This window comes from Pogona vitticeps, chromosome 8, assembly GCF_051106095.1.
Source record: "Pogona vitticeps strain Pit_001003342236 chromosome 8, PviZW2.1, whole genome shotgun sequence".
In the NCBI taxonomy this organism is placed as follows: Eukaryota; Metazoa; Chordata; class Lepidosauria; order Squamata; family Agamidae; genus Pogona; species Pogona vitticeps.
In genome coordinates this window covers 10,066,845-10,084,487 of record NC_135790.1, presented here as the reverse complement: position 1 = coordinate 10,084,487, position 17,643 = coordinate 10,066,845, and the positions used below count along the sequence as shown (strand labels likewise).

The following is a 17,643-nucleotide window of genomic DNA, read 5'->3' as shown; positions in this document are numbered from 1 at the left end:
ACAGAAACAAAATTTAAAATGACCTTGATAGGATGGAGCACTGGGCCGAAAGGAACAGAATGAAATTCAACAGGGATAAGTGCAAAGTACTGCACCTCAGAAAAAGAAGCCAATTGCACAATTACAAGATGGGGGATACCTGGCTCAGTAAAACTACGAGCGAGAAGGATCTTGAAATTGTCGTAGATCACAAGCTAAATATGAGCCAACAGTGTGGCTACAAAAAAGGCAAATGCTCTTTTAGGCTGCATTAATAGAATTTCCAAATCCTGTGAGGTGCTAGCCCCCCTCAATTCAGCACTGGTTGGGCCTCACCTCGAGTACTGTATCCAGTTCTGGACACCACACTCAAAGAAGGGTGCTAACAAATTAGAACAAATTCAGAGGAGGGCGACAAGGATGATCAGGGGGCTGGAAGCCAAGCGCTATGAGGAAAGACTGGAAAAATTGGGCATGTTTAGCCTTAAGAAAAGAAGACTGAGAGGTGATATGATAGCACTTTTCAAATATTTGAAAGGCTGTCTTACAAAGGATGGGCAGGATCTGTTCTCAATCATCCCAGAGTGCAGGACACGCAACAATGGGCTCAAGTTAAAGGAAGCCAGGCTGGTTGAATATCAGGGAAAACTTCCTAACTGTTAGAGCAATATAATAGTGGAACCAGTTACCTCAGGAGTTGGTGAGTGCTCAAAAATTGGAGGCATTCAAGAAAAACTTAGATAATCACCTTGCAGATATGCTTTGATTGTTTTCCTGCATTGAGCAGGGGGCTGGACTTGATGGCTCTGTAGACCCCTTCCAATTTCACTTTTCTATGATTCTATCAAAGACCTTACTCAGGATCAACTATGATGTCTCATTTTCTCACACAGAGCATTTATGTTTGAACCACAGTTCTCAGAGTCCCAAAGCTAGTATGGCCTTGTTGATAACATTATTCATGGCATTGGAAAATTGTTTTCTCTTGTTCCTCTGAAACAACAATCAAAGTACAGTAATCTAGTGAAAAGGATTAGCAGCGAGTTCAGGGCAGCCTATCTAGCTGGATAGCTCAGTGGTGTTCTTGTTTGACTGTGCAGCCAGAGGTTGGGAGTTTGATTCCACACTGTCCTTCTTGCGATAAGAGCCAAATGGTGTAGTCACAGACAAGCTGCACAATCCCAGGGCACCCCCCAGAAGAAAGGAATGGCAAACCACTTGTGTATTCTCTACTTTGAAAACCCTGGAAAGGGTCACAATAAATTGGAATTGATTTGATGGCACACAGTACATAGAATCAACGAATTACAGTATAGAAAAATTGAGTTGGAAGGGGCCTATAATGCCTCCAGTGTTGAAGCACTCATCTCCTCTCAACATAATTGGTTTCATTGTTGTACAGCTCTAACAGTTAAGATGTTTTTCCTGACATTCAGCCAAAATCTGGCTTCCTCTAACTTGAGCCCATAGTAATTACATGTCCTACACTCTGGAATGATAAAGAACAGATCCTGCCCCTCCTCTGTATATACTATCTTTCAAGTGTTTGAAAACACATATGTATCAGGGCAGCCTGAACCTGTGATAAGAGCCAACCTCTAGTATTTATTTAGTTTATAGGACTGACTACCCCTGGATCTGACCTAGAAGGATAGATTTATTAAAGGAAGGACAGGCTTACCTGTGGCCTAGAACCTACTAAAACCCACCAAAACTGGCAAGCAGCAGCCTCACCAAAAGTCTGAGACACAAAAAAGTTTTGTGATGTTTTACTTTTCACTATTAATTCACAAACACAATTAATTGGAAGGAATGGTAGTATAATGGATTTATAGAGCTGGAAGATCTATGAAGAGGCCCTGATGATGAAAGAAAGCTGTAGCTAAATTATGCCTGAGCGATGGTCATGTAACTTCTGTTGACAGACCGCCATCACATTACAAGCCGTCACCTTGTTGAACAGCTTTTACTGTCATAAAGTTCATTGTAATGAAATCTCCTTCCTTATCATCTGAATTTATTGCTTTGAGTCTTACCCTCTGGAGTAGTAGAAAATAAACTTGCTGCATCTTCTGCAGAGTAACTCTTCAAAAATCTAAAGATAGCGAACCTCCCAGTCTTTTCCTTTTCAGGCCAAACATGCATGGCTTTGTATTCTCGAAGGCTTTCACAGCCGGGATCCGATGATGGTTGTAGGTTTTTCATGCTGCCTGGCCATGTTCTTGAGGTTTTTCTTCCTAACATTTCGCCAGTCTCTGTGGCCAGCATCTTCAGAGGACAGGAATCAGAATTCTGTCTGTGCTCTGGTGTCTGTGCTGTGGTCTGATTCCTGTCCTCTAAGGATGCCGGCCACAGAGACGGGTGAAACGTTAGGAAGAAAAACCTCAAGAACACGGCCAGAGAGCCTGAAAAACCTACAACAACCATGTCCAGCTTTCTTGTTCTTCATTGGGTTTCATTTCCAGACCCTTTACCATATTAGTTGCATTCCAGCTCCTTGATCTCTTTCATAAACTGTGGTTCCCAGAGCTCGGCTGAAGTTCCAGTAAGGTGTGATCAAAGCAGACAAAGTGGGGCTCTTTATTTCCCTTGATCTGCATCATATTTCTGATGATCTAGTCTGGTATGACTTGCAGCTTTGCTACTGCTGCATAAAGTTGTTGGCTCATATTTAATTTATGGTATTCTAGAATCCCTAGATCTTTTTTTGTTCGTACTGGTACCCAGCCATCTCTTACTGACCCTATATTTATACATCTGATTTTTATCAACTCAGTGTAGTATTGTCTGTTTTTCCCAATGAAACTCATTTTGTTTCTTTGGCCTGGCTGTCCAATTTGCTAAGGTTATCTTGAGTCGTGATTCTATCTTCTAAAGTGTCAGCTGTCCTTCCCAGTGTGGTGTCGTATACAAATCTGGTAAGCCTCCTCTCCACATCCTTTTCTTAATCATTTGTAAAGGTGTTGAAGAACATGGGATGGAAGACAGAACCTTCCAGAACACTTTGTGCTGCATTTCTCCAGGATGTTACGGAACCGTTACTGAGCATTCTTTGAGTACATTCCATCCAGCAGCTAAACATCCCACCTAACAAAAGCATCGTATCTCCCATGTTACCAGCTTGACCTTAACTATATTATCATGGACATCATCAAGAGCCTTACTCAAATCAAATATGTACATGACATCCATAGCTTTTCCCTCCAATACACGCTTGCCGTTCTTATTATTTATTTATTTATTTATTTTATTTTATTTTATTTTATTTTATTTTATTTTATTTTATTTTATTTAATTTTATTATTCTATTTTATTTTATTTTATTTTATTTTATTTTATTTTATTTATACCCCACCTATCTGGCCTAATAGACCACTCTAGGCGGTCACTCTAAAATAAATTAGATTAGTCTGTCATGGCTTGTTTTTATCAAAATTCTCACAGACCGAAAATTTAATGGTATCTGCTAGACGTTTTCCTGGTATCCGTGTCAAGCAAACCAGTCAGTAGTCGCTCAGATCTTCTTTTTCCTGCTTTTTGAAGGTGTGGGGACATTTGCTCATCTCCAGTCTTCAGGAGCCTCACTTTTCCTCCAAGAATTCTCAAAGTTTATGGACAGAGCCTCTGAGCTCACATCTGCAAGCTACTTTGGTACCTTTGGAAGGAGTTTACCTGGCCCAGGAAACTTGCATTCATTCAAAGTTGGTAGCTGTTCTTGTTCCACCTCTTTACCTGTCTTAGGCAGCAGCCCCTTCCCTTCTTCTTTCATTCTGCCTGCACTAAGCTGAGCTCTGTTTTCCTTTTGGGAGAAGATAGCAGAAAAGTCAAAACTCAGTAGCTCTGCCTTCTCTCTTGCCACTGATTAGTATTTCTCAATCCTTTCCACACAGGCAGCCCTACTATGCCCTTGTTTTTCTTCTTGATCTAAGCATAAGCAAAAATCCCTATTTGTTATTTTTAACCTCTCTTGAAAGTCTTTTCCACCCTTTTCCACCTTTGGCCTTCTGTTTCAAACTTCTCTCTACTTGCTTGTCTGCTCCCTTCCTTAGTGATTTGCTCCTCTTCCTTCCATTTCTTATCCATGCCCCCTTTTTAAATCTTATTTCTTCTGACAGTTCCTTGTCGCAGCCACTCCAGTTCCTTCACACATAGCAGGGCAACGGAAGGGATAGCAGAGGAGATGGGAGTACAGAGTGCCCTTCTTTGTGTGCTGAGCATAACTGAATTATAACCCCTCCAGAGACCTTTCGTCCAGTGCCCCTTTCCTGCCCTCCAAGTTGGTCGCCAGTGCCATCACAACATCTTGCAGTAGCAAAGTGCACCCTCCATGTGCAAAGCACTCTTTCTCTCTGCCCCAGGTCTCCCATGGTTCAGGTAGTAGTATCTTGATGGCAACCAATTAGCACAAAGAAAAGACTGCAGAAGAGGCAGCTATCTTCCTTCTCTTCAGCCACAGAAGGCTGCGTATTGGCTCCTGACAAGTACTAAACGTGCTACTAATGCTGCTGCTGCTGCTGCTACTACTACTACTAATAAATCTTACAACTGCATTGCTGGAAGGGTCCCTGTGGGTCATTGAATCCAGCCCCTGTCAAGGGGAATTGGGGAATCGACCTCCCAACTTCTGGCTGTGCAGCAAGATACCTAAACCACAGAGCTATACAGCAGTTCATATGCCACCTCATGTACTTTGTTATTATTGAAAACTTTGACATCACCCCAGTTCTGCCATGCTGATCCAAGAGGAAAGCCTAGCATAGACCAGAAAAGAATCCACTGTTTTTCTTGTAACAAATCTTTAATCATGCATGCATAATATCATCCATCAGCAACACAGGGAACCATCTGATGCTGTTCAGTTAGCAGATCTCCTCCGTATGATAATTGCTACTACTAGGTAGCATCATCGTTGATCAGATGTTTCTTCCTAAGGGGAGAAAACCTTTGAATTAATTGCAGTCCTCAAACAAGGAATTGGCACCAATTACAAATTGGGGATGTGGTGGCGCTGCGGGTTAAACCGCAGAAACCTCTGTGCTGCAAGGTCAGAAGACCAAGCAGTTGTAAGATCGAATCCACACAACGGAGTGAGCTCCCGTCGCTTGTCCCAGCTCCTCACCAACCTAGCAGTTCAAAAGCAAGGGAAGGTCACGGCATTCCATGTCTAGTCGCGCTGGCCACATGAACACGGAAACTGTCTACGGACAAACGTTGGCTCTATGGCTTGGAGACGGGGATGAGCACCATGCCCTAGAGTCAGACACGACTGGACTAAATGTCAAGGGGAACCTTTACCTTACAAATTCCCAGCTTGAAAAAGTTAATCACCAGCACCACTACATATCCTTACAGTGGACCCTCATCTTACAGACGGCTCGACTTACAGACTTTTTGAGTTACAGACTTCTCTGGCCCCAAAATTTAGGTTCGACTTGCAGCCTGAGAATCGACTTACAGACCAGAAAAAAACCCAAGATGGAACAAAAAGGAACAAAAATGGCTGGTTATGGGATTAATCGGTTTTCAATGCATTGTAGGTCAATGGAGACTCGACCTACAGACTTTTTGACCTGCAACCACCGTTCCAATACGGATTAATTCCATAAGTAGAGGGTCTACTGTAACTCGTTTGTCCTTAATGCTAAGCTGCCTGGATAGCTCAATGGTTTAGATATCAGACTGTGGAGCCAGAGGCTGGGAGTTCAATTCCCCACTGTGCCTCCTGGGAGAAGAGCCAGCCTGGGTGGCCTTGGGCAAGCTGCACAGTCCAAGAGCACCCCCAGAAGAAGAGCATGGTAAACCACTTCTGAGTATTCCCTACCTAGAAAATCCTGAAAAGGACTGCCATAGGTCAAAATTGACTTGACGGGGCATGATTATTATTTAATGATATGTAATATATCATATTGCCTTTCGTAGTCTTGGAGGTTAGATGTATACAAAATCAGACCACTTTGGAAGCCTTGTTAGTTTAACAGTTAAAAGAGTTATTAAAAACAGCATTTCACTTCCCAGGTATTGCTATGCCTTATTTCCTGCAGCAGGGATGTTTTGCAACTAGGCAACACCTGGAAAGAAGATGTTAACCACAATACCTCATTATATTAAAGACAATGGAGCAGAGTAGGAGAAAGGAGAATTGGAAGCTCCAAAGTTGGCTCAATGGAGGTTTGCTGTCTGACCCAATGGCTAAAATGGCGCCGTCCAAAGCCAGAAGATCCTTGGAAGTCCTTGAGCTTTGGACTTCCATCATTCTCTCCCTCCCCTCTGTTTTTGTGCCATCCACCATGGATAACAGTTCTGGAGACCTTAAAGGCTTGCCCTAATTAAGGGAGGGGACTGGACAATCCTGGATGGGCTAAGGGCCAAATTCCAACTTGACCAATTGCCTAAGAGTTACGACCCACTGAAAAAAGAGAGGGGGGGGAGAGCCACCAGTAACAAAACAAACAGACAAACAAGACTTTGCTTGGGTTTAAATGGATTCTTTTACTTCGAACTGGTTTGCTTTCCAGTCACAAATTAACCCACAAGGAAGCCAAGAAGTATGTAATCTGCATGAAGACTTTCAGGGAGGGAAAAAAAAAAGAATTTTAAACTAAAATAAATGCTGCAGGCAGTGTTTGACAATATAAAAAAATTAAAATCAGTTGAATTGAACACACAAAAGCCACATATCAGCTGGGAAGCCATGGTGCTATTTTTTGGTAGCAGATCACACTGCTTTAAAAGGGGAATATTTGCGGGGGGTGTTTGGAGGGCTGCTACACCCATAATAGATTTTGTCTATAGATTTTGTTTGTTGTTTTATTCTTTATTTTATTTATTTATTTATTTGATTTTTACCCCGCCCCCTAGACAACGTCTACTCTTAGGAATCAATGTCTTAGGAATCAATGCAGCTACTTTCACTTTTTCTTATCTTGACTGGGTTTTTCTTAATGGAAAGATAGGTAGAAGTACTTGACAATAATTTTAATAAATGCCAATTACCGTCTAATTATGTATTAGGAAAAAGAGTACACTGAATTGAGAAATAACATAGGAGGAGGAAGAGGTGATGCCTTACTAGCTGAGTGATGAAGAGATAGGGATAAGTACCCAAATAAAAATGAAACACAGATTAGCACAGGATCTTGTACGCTGTAACCTGGGTTCGGGGGCCAACGTTTGGCCACCCAGCTGTTGCTGGAGTCCCAAATCCCAGCATCCCTTAGCATCAGTTCTTCTGCTAGGACTCATGAGAGATGCAGTCCCATCTCTCATTATCTGCTCATTACCAAAAGCTGCCACCACCTAGTAGATGTGATCTGGGAGGTCTGGGTAGGCTGTCCGGAGGCTTTAGATGGCTGTTCCAGTGGCTTTTGGTAAGTGTGGCCCTCTTTTCCATGGGACGCATGACTAACCTTCTCCTTGATCTGCTCTAGCAGACAAAGGCCTTTTCAGTTAGAAGGCATTTGGACCAATGACCAATGGGTGGAGGCAGCATTTTTAAAAATGATTGTGCTTTTACATCACTTCTAATTCAATTTTGTTTCAATTTTATGATTTGCTTGGTTGTGTTGTAATATAATTTTTGTGGGTTATAACACTGGTTCTTAACCTTGGGTTACTCAGGTGTTTTTGGACTGCAAATCCCAGAAGCCTTCACCACCAGCTGTGCTGGCTGGGGTTTCTGGGAGTTGCAGTTCAAAAACACCTGATTAACCCAAGGTTAAGAACCACTGGGTTATAATATGAGAAAAGTGACATATAATAGAATATATTAATTAAAGGACTCTAGATCCTGGCCACTACTGATTTTCAGCATATCAAATCTTTCAGTTCTAGTGATACTCAAAACCAAAGTATACCGTTAAACCTTGATCCTGGGGACCATGGAAGTGATCTTGTTGCTTCCGACTCAGGGGTCGCGTCATCTTCCTCATCCTCAAGATTGGTCTGATCCATGTCATCATCAGCCTGTTTAGATGGAAGCTCTTCATCTGAAGGTTCATAATCAGAATCTTCGTCCACTTGGAAAAGAGAATTACAGGCCAGTATTAAACAAAGGAACCACCAACACCACAACTTTCTTCCTTTGGAGGTCATCACCCAAACAGCCATAGGCAATGAGAAAGGTAGAAAAGTAAAAAAATAAACAAGTCCTGGCTGTTGAGATAGACACACGCCTGCCTTCTGTTACTAGGTGGCTTCAGGCAATGTACTCCACTGGGTTCTGTGCCAGTTAAGAGCGATGGGCTGGGGAAAGGAGAATGGAAGCAAGATCAAGCTGTGATGTCATAATGACAGCAAAGAGTGAACTTTTTTTTTTTAAAAAAAGAACACAATGCTGAGAACTGACATATTGTCTTATTAATAAACACTGCTTCTGACAGATGTCTCAGGGATTTTGGTTGGCCTAAAAAAGTCACATAGGTCCCCAAGATCACTTTTGGCTGTAGGGCAATGGGGAACAATGTGCAGGCCTCCTAAAGTTAACGGACTTCAATTCCCATTATCGATGACAATTGGCCATGGTGGTAGGATACTGAGGGTTTGGCCAGATAGCCAAATTGGAGCCAGCTGGAGATGCCTCCATAGGGTCATTTAAGGTCACACAGAGGTGTGGTATGCCATTTGATGTGATCCTTGCATCCACACACAAGGGTCAGGTGGTTTCATGTCAGGAAACCACACTGTACCTCAGGTGACCCCATTTGGCTCACCTCCCTTTAAAGTGAAAGAGAAGGAAGGAAGGAAGGAACAAAAAATCCTCCTTATTGTCCACTCCTCCTTCTGGGAGGAAGCATTCTTTGTTTTAAAAAATTACCCCCAAAAGCGTAGCACATTAGTACTGCTTTGCAAAGCTCCAAACAAACAAACAAACAAACAAACAAAAAGACCTTTACTGCTTCTCTCTCCCCCTCCATGGAGAAGGAGGAGGAAGCTTTCCGTTTTTCCAAGATTGTGAATAATTAAGCTTACTCAATGGTATTGGGAACTGAAAGCTTAAGCCCTCATTGTTGGTTTGATCCCAGCATGGGCTGGGATGTAACCAAAATGGAGCAGTCTTACCTGCCACTAAAAAAAATAAAAACAATAGTCACTGACATGGAGCAAAATAATGTGGGTAGGAACGCATCTGAGACAGGCTAGTTTGTGATGGCCCATGCCACTGCCAGGAAAAGGAGGGAACCAGCCTGTCCCCAGAGTGAATCAAACAGGAAGAAAAATAATCCCTAATTGCACCTTTAGTTGAATGTCTGTAGACTTAGGATGGGGGCAATCTGGTATGGAGAAGAAACAGAACATGACCTCTGGCAACAAGTATGACTTAGAAGCAATCCGTCTGACACTACCCTAATGCAATTAGAATTGGTGCCTCCACAAGACCCATTTTAGGTTGGGTGGGTAGATTAACTATTTGGGCTTTCCTCTAGGAATTCTGAGAATTGCAAATCTCATAAAGACAAATGAGACCAAAATCCTTGAGTTCTAAACTGCATTTCCCCCATAATTCTTTAGAAGAAATCAACAGTCAAAGCCAGGCTTGGTTTTCAATGGACATACAGTAAAGGAACAGAAACAAAGACAGCTAGCATCCAGGAACACTCACACATTAAGTATTCCAACCAACTTCCACAACTTTTCTGTGAATACCTATAGCTGCTTTTTGGTAATGCATTTTGCCTCATGACCTCCATTGAAGAGCTGCTACCAGTTCCCATTAAGCGGCACAGCATCCCAAATTGCATTGCCTGAACATTTTTATGCATCCCTTAATACCGAATACAGTGGATGGCACCATCACACCAGAAGATCTGTGGGGTCTGGTTGTTAAATGCATACACAAAGCCATTAAGTTGTTTAAAGTAGTTAGGAAACACCATCCTTATTGTCTTGAATCTTCTGAATGGATACCCAGTCTAATCATTTCCAGCTCTCCTGCCATTAGAAATTCCTTTCATTCACCAAGCAGCAGGGGGAGGGTTGGTTCACTCACAGATCAGGTGGTGTCCACTGAGGTAAACTGGCCCAGCTCCAGACTTCAGTAAAAAAGTAACGGGAGGGATTAATTCCAAGCCATCAAGAGAGACCTGTTTTTAAAGCAACACATTAGGTTTTACAATGTTTTTCTTCTATGTTCTACTGCAAAGTTGGAAGAATTACACTATACAGTAGGATCCCTGTATCTGTGGGTGATCGGTTCCAATTTCCCCTGCAGATGCTGAAAAAAATTATAGCAAATGCTATTTTAATAGTGAATGCTATACATATCATGGTCACCTGTTCCCTCTCATGGCCAGTTCTGGTAACTTCATCTTGAAATATATATATTTCTAGGATTTTTCTTTTAATATTTTAAATATTTTCAGACTGTGGGGAAATGAATACTGATCCCACAGATATAAGGTTCTTCCTGTACCATCGCAGCAATAATCAGACCAAATTCGTTGAAAGCCAAGAGGGGCAAGGTGCAGGCCTTCAATATGTTATTTGACTGCAGATCTCATCAGCCCTTGCCAGCATATGAGAGAAGCTGGGAGTTGCAGCTGATCAACATCTGGACAGGGGGGGGTCACCATTTGTCCATCACTCTCCGAAAGCCAAGGAAGGGGAATGTGTGGCCCTCCTTATATTGATCAGCTGTAGCTCTCACCATTTGGTTGTGTGGGTAGGGCTGATGGGGGCGGTAATCCAAAACTATTTGAGGTGCCATCTCTCTCCCCCCCCACTCTAAATCATGGCCATGCAGGCTCTGTGATTCCTGGAGCCAATCTGAGGAGTAATTTTTCAAGGCTCTGATTCAGTGGCACTGCTTCTGTAAACCTGAAAGGTTTAACTATTGTGGCCAAGCAGTCTTGTAATGAGGCAACGGCTGTGGAGTTGAATTCTGAAAACCCCATGACTTTACCACAATCAGGCATGACATCACCTTCCTCAGGTTCCTTTGTTTCCTGGAGCTTACTGTAATAAAGAAGAGGAATGATTTCCTCTGGCAACAATACACTGTTGTGAGTTCCCAGTGTTGTTGTGCAGATTATTTTGGGGCAAGTTAGTCTTGAATAGGTCCTTTAGCTTTACAAAAGAACTGATAGCGGAGAGGAAAATGACTAGAACTGCCTACATTTTTTGGATTCTGCTTTGTGGCGTAGCTGAGGGCACTGTGATGATGAATGCTCACTTTCCACTACAAGTTGGCCAAGAGCTCCTGAGATGCACCTTCCATGAACTTGTCTGACTCTTGCATAAGAACATTGGGATGTAGGGGAAGACAGTCCATGAAAGACACACCCTTAACGTGCAACTCAAACATTTCTCTGTCTCAGAATTCCAAGGGGTGCTTCAGCATGACTTGTTGTCTTCTGGCATTACCATGGGTAAGACGGATTGACACAGAGAAGCGATTGGCACTGGCTTGGGGACACTGGCCATGTTCTTGCTCTCTACAGCTACCACATGAGGTTCATCATCAGCATCTTCGCCAAGAGACACCTGGAGAAGCAAGACACACCATGTTATTAGATGCCACTCTCAGGAACTATGGATTTAATTGAAACCTTTCCAAATTCAACTAGGCTGCTCATTGGGATCATGAATTTTCTAAACATCAGGGTTTGTTGGTTACTCCACATGTTCTCTGTGGTAAACTCAATGGAAGAATTGTTTTCAAAATAAGAAGGAAACTGACTTTCTGAAAGTTATTAATTCTCTTTTCTTGACAGAGGCTGAAATTCAGCAGTGTAATGCACCCAGCCTCAGCAATTTTTTTGGAAATTAAAACTGTCTGATACTCCCTTAAAAAACACCTTGGTAGCAGCATGTTTCAGAGATTACAGACTTCCTCTCCAAGCTGCAGCCCCCAACTGATTTCCCCACAATTACTGTAAGAGTATCCCTAAAGAGCACTGGGACCTTCAGTGTGGATTTTTAATTTCTGAAAAACCAGTGTTAAGGTACATTGCTGAATTTCAGCCACAATGCTTAAATAGCAGCCCACAGTTGTTACTCAAGTCATTACAGTGTTGAAAAAGGAACCTGTTCCATTAGGTATTTTGGTGCTCGTTACTTTTTTCCTGACTTTTTGTTATGTTTGAGAGAAAAGATTAGAATTAGAGATGGGCATGAACTGCTGGTTCTGTGGTTCTGTGCCAGTTTAACCCTTTGGGTAAACAGATGTCCAGCGCTTCCCAACCCTGCCTCCCCTGGCAGGCACCCACTCAGAGGCAGCTGCCAGAGGAGCCAGGGCAGAGAAGCTGGGACACTTCCTCTGAGTGGGTTCCTGCCAAAGGAGGTTGGGCTGGGAACCACTGAACATCAAAGGAAGAACCAGCACGAATCACCAGACCTGTAGTTTGTGCCCATCTCTAATTAGGATTGATAAAATAATGTGATAAAACATGAAAAACATCTGCCAAAATATTTTACATTGATGGATAGCTCAGTGGCTTAACTATCTGGCTGCAGAGTCAGAGGTTGGGAGTTTAATTTCCCACTACACCTTCTTGACAGGGCTGGACTTGATGATCCATAGCAGTGGTTCTTAACCGTGGGTTACTCAGGTGTTTTTGGACTGCAACTCCCAGAAGCCTTCACCACCAGCTGTGCTGGCTGGGATTTCTGGGAATTGCAGTTCAAAAACACCTGAGTAACCCAAGGGTAAGAACCACTGATCCATAGGATCCCTTCCAACTCTGATGATTAAAAGTAAACCTTGAAAATAATGAGAAAGCCTTACTTGTTGCATCAATACAGGTAACTTTGATCTTATTCATTATGTTACTTGTGAAATGTTTTTCAGTTACACCTTTGCTATCCTATAATCAGCTATGTTATGTGTAACTTCCTACTTCCAACTCCAACTTTTTATCTCCAATTCCAGCATCCTTGGCCACTGGACTCCTTGGCTGAGGCTGATGGGACCTGGAATCCAACACTCTCTGGCAGGTCCCAGAATTCCCAGACCCCTGAGGAATGTTGGTAAACAGAAGCTGTGCTCAAATTATGACTATTACTGGGAACAAGGAGCTTCCTCACACCACCTCACCATTCTCAAGTAAATAAGGTGTTCTAGTAAATCATCATCTTCTTCCACCACAAATGTCCTTGCTCTGTCATTCAATTCACAGCCTGCAGGAGACACCAAGTGGTTATAAATGTAATTTCTCAGCTTTAGAATATTCTAAATCATTTACTTCCTATGATCAACAGACTCTTCTAAGAGATCTCTGGCAGAGAGAAATCTTTTCCACTACGGGTCTGTCCACACTGTTAAACTTGGTGTGATCCAGCTGGTGCTTAAAAGGTTAAAAGCTAAAATCTTCAGTGCAATGCATTATAACTCAAGTACCCACCTGCAAAGGCAGAGCAAAGAGCTATTTTGCATCTCAACTAATTGTCCCCAAAAGATTGCACGCCCTAGCCCTTTGCCAAAAAGATATGGGCCAGCTCTTAAAGGGGAAAGATGGCTAATGTTAAGTAGAAATACGAGTGGATGAGGTCTGTTTCTCCATGTCAAATAGTGCTATCGGACAATCGTATACCATAACCATATGCCAGTGTGGACAGTCTTCAGTCTTAGCAAGTTGCTTCTTAAAAATAATTTAAATCATGGTCAATTCCCCTCCCATAAATACTACCTAGTAACAAGTAAGCCTATTAGACACAACAAGATTTCCTTCCCTCAAATGTAGATCTGGTGCTGCACCACTGGAACTACGTAACTGTGGACAGGAGCATGCTGGGCTTCTGCTGTTGGCTGTGTTTCATTTCAGCTTGTGATTAATTTCCGTTATTGTACAACACCAGTGATGTGCTATAGGTTGGGATGGCTGGGGTGTGTGTGTTACACTGTTGACTTGTGTTGGAAATTAAGACAAAAGAAGAGTATGTTTCTTTCACTTGTTTGCTTTGAATGGGGGAGGTTGATCTGTGACCTGAATTTTCCCACTTTTGCTATAACCTTTTGTTTCAAACAGTATTTTTCTCCTTGGGTGATTTCTCTGCTTTTAGAAATGCAGGAACCCACAGGCATTAGGGTTGGGAAAAGGAAGTAGTTTGGAAGTCAGTGTATAAATATACAAAACAAATAATGAGCAAGAATACAACATCTTAAGATTCATTAAATTAAATTAAATTAAATTAAATAAATAAATAAATTAACCTCTCTTATATCAGCAAAATCTCCAAGGAACTCACATCCACTCACAAAGCAAAGAGACAACCAGCTCGTCTCTCCCTCTCATAGCTGTGGGATACCAGTTATTACTGACCAAAGAGCACTCCCATTAGTGGTTAGTGTGCTGCTTAGTGGTTTTTTCCCCAGAGAACATATTCTAGGATCACTGGTAGTTTTCGAGGAGGTAGCCATGTTAGTCTGTGCAAACATATCATGCAAAATGCAAAGAACAAAAAACATGTGGCACCTTAAAAACTAATTATTATATTTTAACAGAAGCTTTCATGGACACGTCCACTTTGTCAGACATATGGAAACAGAAGGAAATGTTGAATGAAATATCAGTTTCACAAGTAGAACATCCTACATATTCATTGTCTCTTGAGTGTATGATACATCTACATGCAGTAATCTAGCCTATGTTGTTTTGGGGTGCTGTTATAAACATAAACATCCCTCCAGGAGACAGAAAACAGGTACCGGTCCTGAGTAAAGATGAAAGGGGGGGGAAGAGAAGCGAGAGGAGGGTTGAGTGGGGATATTCAATCCATTTATATGGGTATCCATCATGCAACCGGAAGCTATCCTTGGACTACAGTTTCCATCACCCCAGCTATTGTCTGTGCAAATGGGAGTTAGAGCCTACTATACCTTGAATGGGTTGGGTACCCGCTGTTGCCTTGAGCTTCCCTGCCTTGGCCCATTGGCTATGAATAATCTGTTTTTGCTAACCTGCCAGCTGCCTGGAATCACTTTTAACTAAAGATTGTAGCAAAAGGGTGTTCTTACCCCAAAGGACGGACACAGATTTTTCTTCTGAGGAAAGAAAACTTGAACAGGGACTGGAGAAAGGGGAGCTCATGCTGGTGAGTAACAAGGCGTGGGTGGATCTAGGATAAGAAGCACAAAGAGAGACAAATAAACAGCTATAGGGAATTTGCCAGTTTCCCCCCCCCCCCAAAGATAGCACAATAGGCCACCCCAGTATATTCAGTCTTCAGGAAAAGGTTTAGTTTCCTTGCAGGAGATAACTCAAGAGCAGGCCCAGTTAGTGACACAGTGGCTAACATCCTGTTACTTAACACAATAAATTGCACTAGAGGAGGGCCATTGAATCAATGAGGATTTGGTGAGCCAAATGCATAAATACCACTAATTCAAATGGGCCTACTCTAATTACCACTTACTACACTGAAATAAGTCTCAACTAGAGCAGGTCCTTTTGAATCAATGGAACTTATGCAGTAGTTGACTTACCAAATCCCAATGTCCTCTAGATATGTTATGCTGTGTGCTCTTGTGTTGCTTCTCACTTACGGTGAGGTATGGGAGATGTTCCAGGAGTGGTTTACTATTGCTACTCTTCCCCCAGTGAGTTCCCATGGTAAAGTGGGGTTTGAACCCAGTTTTCCTGAGTCCTGCTCCAAATGTTCTACCCACAGCCATTCCCATCAGCCCTAGCCAGTGAGGGATGATGGGAGTTGAGTTCCATTAGCTTAAAAATACTGTTCCTTGTGGAGGTGAAAAGTATTATTTTAGGAATTGTCTCATGACAACCACCCTCAAACCTTTTCTGTGCCGCCAAGCCAGTGCCGCTTTGCCCCAGCTGGTATTTATATTTTGATTTGTTGTTGAGTTGTTGTTGTTGTTTTTTAAAAAAATGTCTACTTAGTGAAAACTCTGGCTTCCGCTTTGGCATAGCCTGCCTGGGTGTGGGTGTTACAGTAACCAGCCTGGCAATTACCATACTATGAATTAGGAAGGAGGAAAACAGCATTCCGTCCAAGTATAAAAGTTATCTCAATTCAACGTCTAGTGATTAATACGATATCGCTACTTAGCTAGGTATGCCTCATCTACTTCTAAGAGAAAGGGGTTAGTGGAAACTTCAGGTCGTAGTTCAGTCTTAATAAGGTAGCTTACTCTTATGCAGAATATCATTGAGTGAGTTTGATATTGAGTGCATCAATACTTCATGCTTTTTTATTGAGTCCTGATATACCAAGTGCTATATAGAACCCCATTATTGAAAAGGAGTTGTTAGAAACATATCAGAACTGAGGAAGTAACTCATTAAAATGCATTTCATTCTTCTCTCCCTTTCTTGCCCTCCTCACCCCATAGGACTCAAGAGAGCAAATTAAATTAATTCAAATGAAGCCTTAAGCAGAAGTGGAACAGGTTGCGGACAGACCAAATTAAAAAAGGAAAATCATTCATTGTACCACACTAAGACAAACTAAAAATTGATAGCCTAATGTCATTGGAAGCATGATTGCTAATCATGGTGAGTCTATAATTCATCTACAAGAGATCTGGCGCCAGAGGAACCAATATTTTAGAAAACGATGCTTAAATAATAATCTTCATATAGCTACTTACAGAATTAGTAGAGTATGAAAACATGAACACTTTCTTGGAAAGGATTTCACCCTTTATCCTTTCCAGGCCTTGGAACCACACCCCACACCCGTACCTTCTTAAAGACCTCTTCCTAACAGTTGGAATAGCTACTTCGTGAACTACAGCTCCCAAAGTTTTTCAGCTGGCTAGTGGATTCCCAGAGCTGTAGGTCAAACAGCATCTGTTCTATGTGGCCTTGGCTGCCAGATGGGCGGGATGGATATATATATGAATATGAATGTAAAAACTCTTGTCCTTTAAAATGGGAGGTCCATTCAACCAAGAGACTTAGTAAAGGAAACCTGGAAGCTGATACACAATTGGGCCCAGGAAAAGATAAGAACTTAAGGGAAGAATTATTTCCATTGTGAATCAGTGCTCACTAGAATCCTTTGATGATATTTAGATGACGGGACGATGGCAAAATCTCTGATCTATGCGGGTAGTATCGATTTTTAGTTTTTGATGTTTTTTGTTTATTATAGTTAGATTTTTAATGTTTTAGTTTGGTATGCTAGGTATGTATGAATAAAAGAAACATTTTAAAGGTCCCTGAGGTTGTCATCCAACCCAACTGTACTGAGTAGCAGGAATGTCAGCACTCTGAGCATGTGCAGAGTGTCTTTTCAGGAACACTGAGCAATCTCAGTGATAGCCCACTGAGGCAAAACCGCACACGAAGCCCTTCCGACCTGCTGAAGTCAAAATGCAAAGTAGGATTGCCAACAGATCAAAATAAAAATCCGTAAGTAAAGCCTTTCCTAGCACAAATAAGAGAGAAATCTGTAGCCCTCCAAATGTTGCATTCCCATCAGATGTGCTGAACTATAACTTTAAACTTTGATTAATGGGAGTTGTAGTCAATGACTAAGATCAATTATAAATTGTCTTCATTGCTGCAGACATGCTATGTGTAAAGTCCCATCCAACCTATTATGATCCTAATAAGACTTTCAGGGCAAGCATGGCCAAATGATTTGAGCCCATCTATTCTGAATTCTAGTCCATCACTCTATCTACTAAACTACACTGGGTACCACAAATTGCTTCAAGGCCAGTGCAGAAGCTATGGCTTTAATCTACATAAATAATAAGCAATA

The 17,643-nt window shown here is 42.0% G+C and overlaps 1 protein-coding gene across 1 annotated transcript; it reads right to left on the bottom strand.

Annotated features, from left to right (window-relative positions):
- Positions 1–4,758: 4,758 nt before the first annotated feature.
- On the bottom strand, positions 4,759–16,681 carry LOC110075177 (nucleoplasmin). Its single transcript, XM_072978828.2, has 7 exons — positions 16,617–16,681; positions 14,930–15,030; positions 13,010–13,092; positions 11,338–11,457; positions 9,965–10,058; positions 7,833–7,994; positions 4,759–4,906 (listed from the first exon to the last, which is right to left on the bottom strand). Exons 2-7 carry the CDS (start codon positions 15,000–15,002, stop codon positions 4,893–4,895), a joined length of 546 nt encoding a protein of 181 aa, XP_072834929.2. The 5' UTR covers positions 15,003–15,030; positions 16,617–16,681; the 3' UTR covers positions 4,759–4,892.
- Positions 16,682–17,643: the final 962 nt, after the last annotated feature.

Coding starts and splice junctions, on each gene's coding strand:
- LOC110075177 (XM_072978828.2), bottom strand. CDS start 15,002: ATGAGCTCCCCTTTCTCCAGTCCCTGTTCAAGTTTTCTTTCCTCAGAA. Junction 10,059..11,337: donor GTCAATCCGTCTTACCCATG/GTAATGCCAGAA, acceptor CTTTAAAAACAG/GTCTCTCTTGATGGCTTGGA. Junction 7,995..9,964: donor CAGTGGACACCACCTGATCT/GTGAGTGAACCA, acceptor CTCTTTTCCAAG/TGGACGAAGATTCTGATTAT.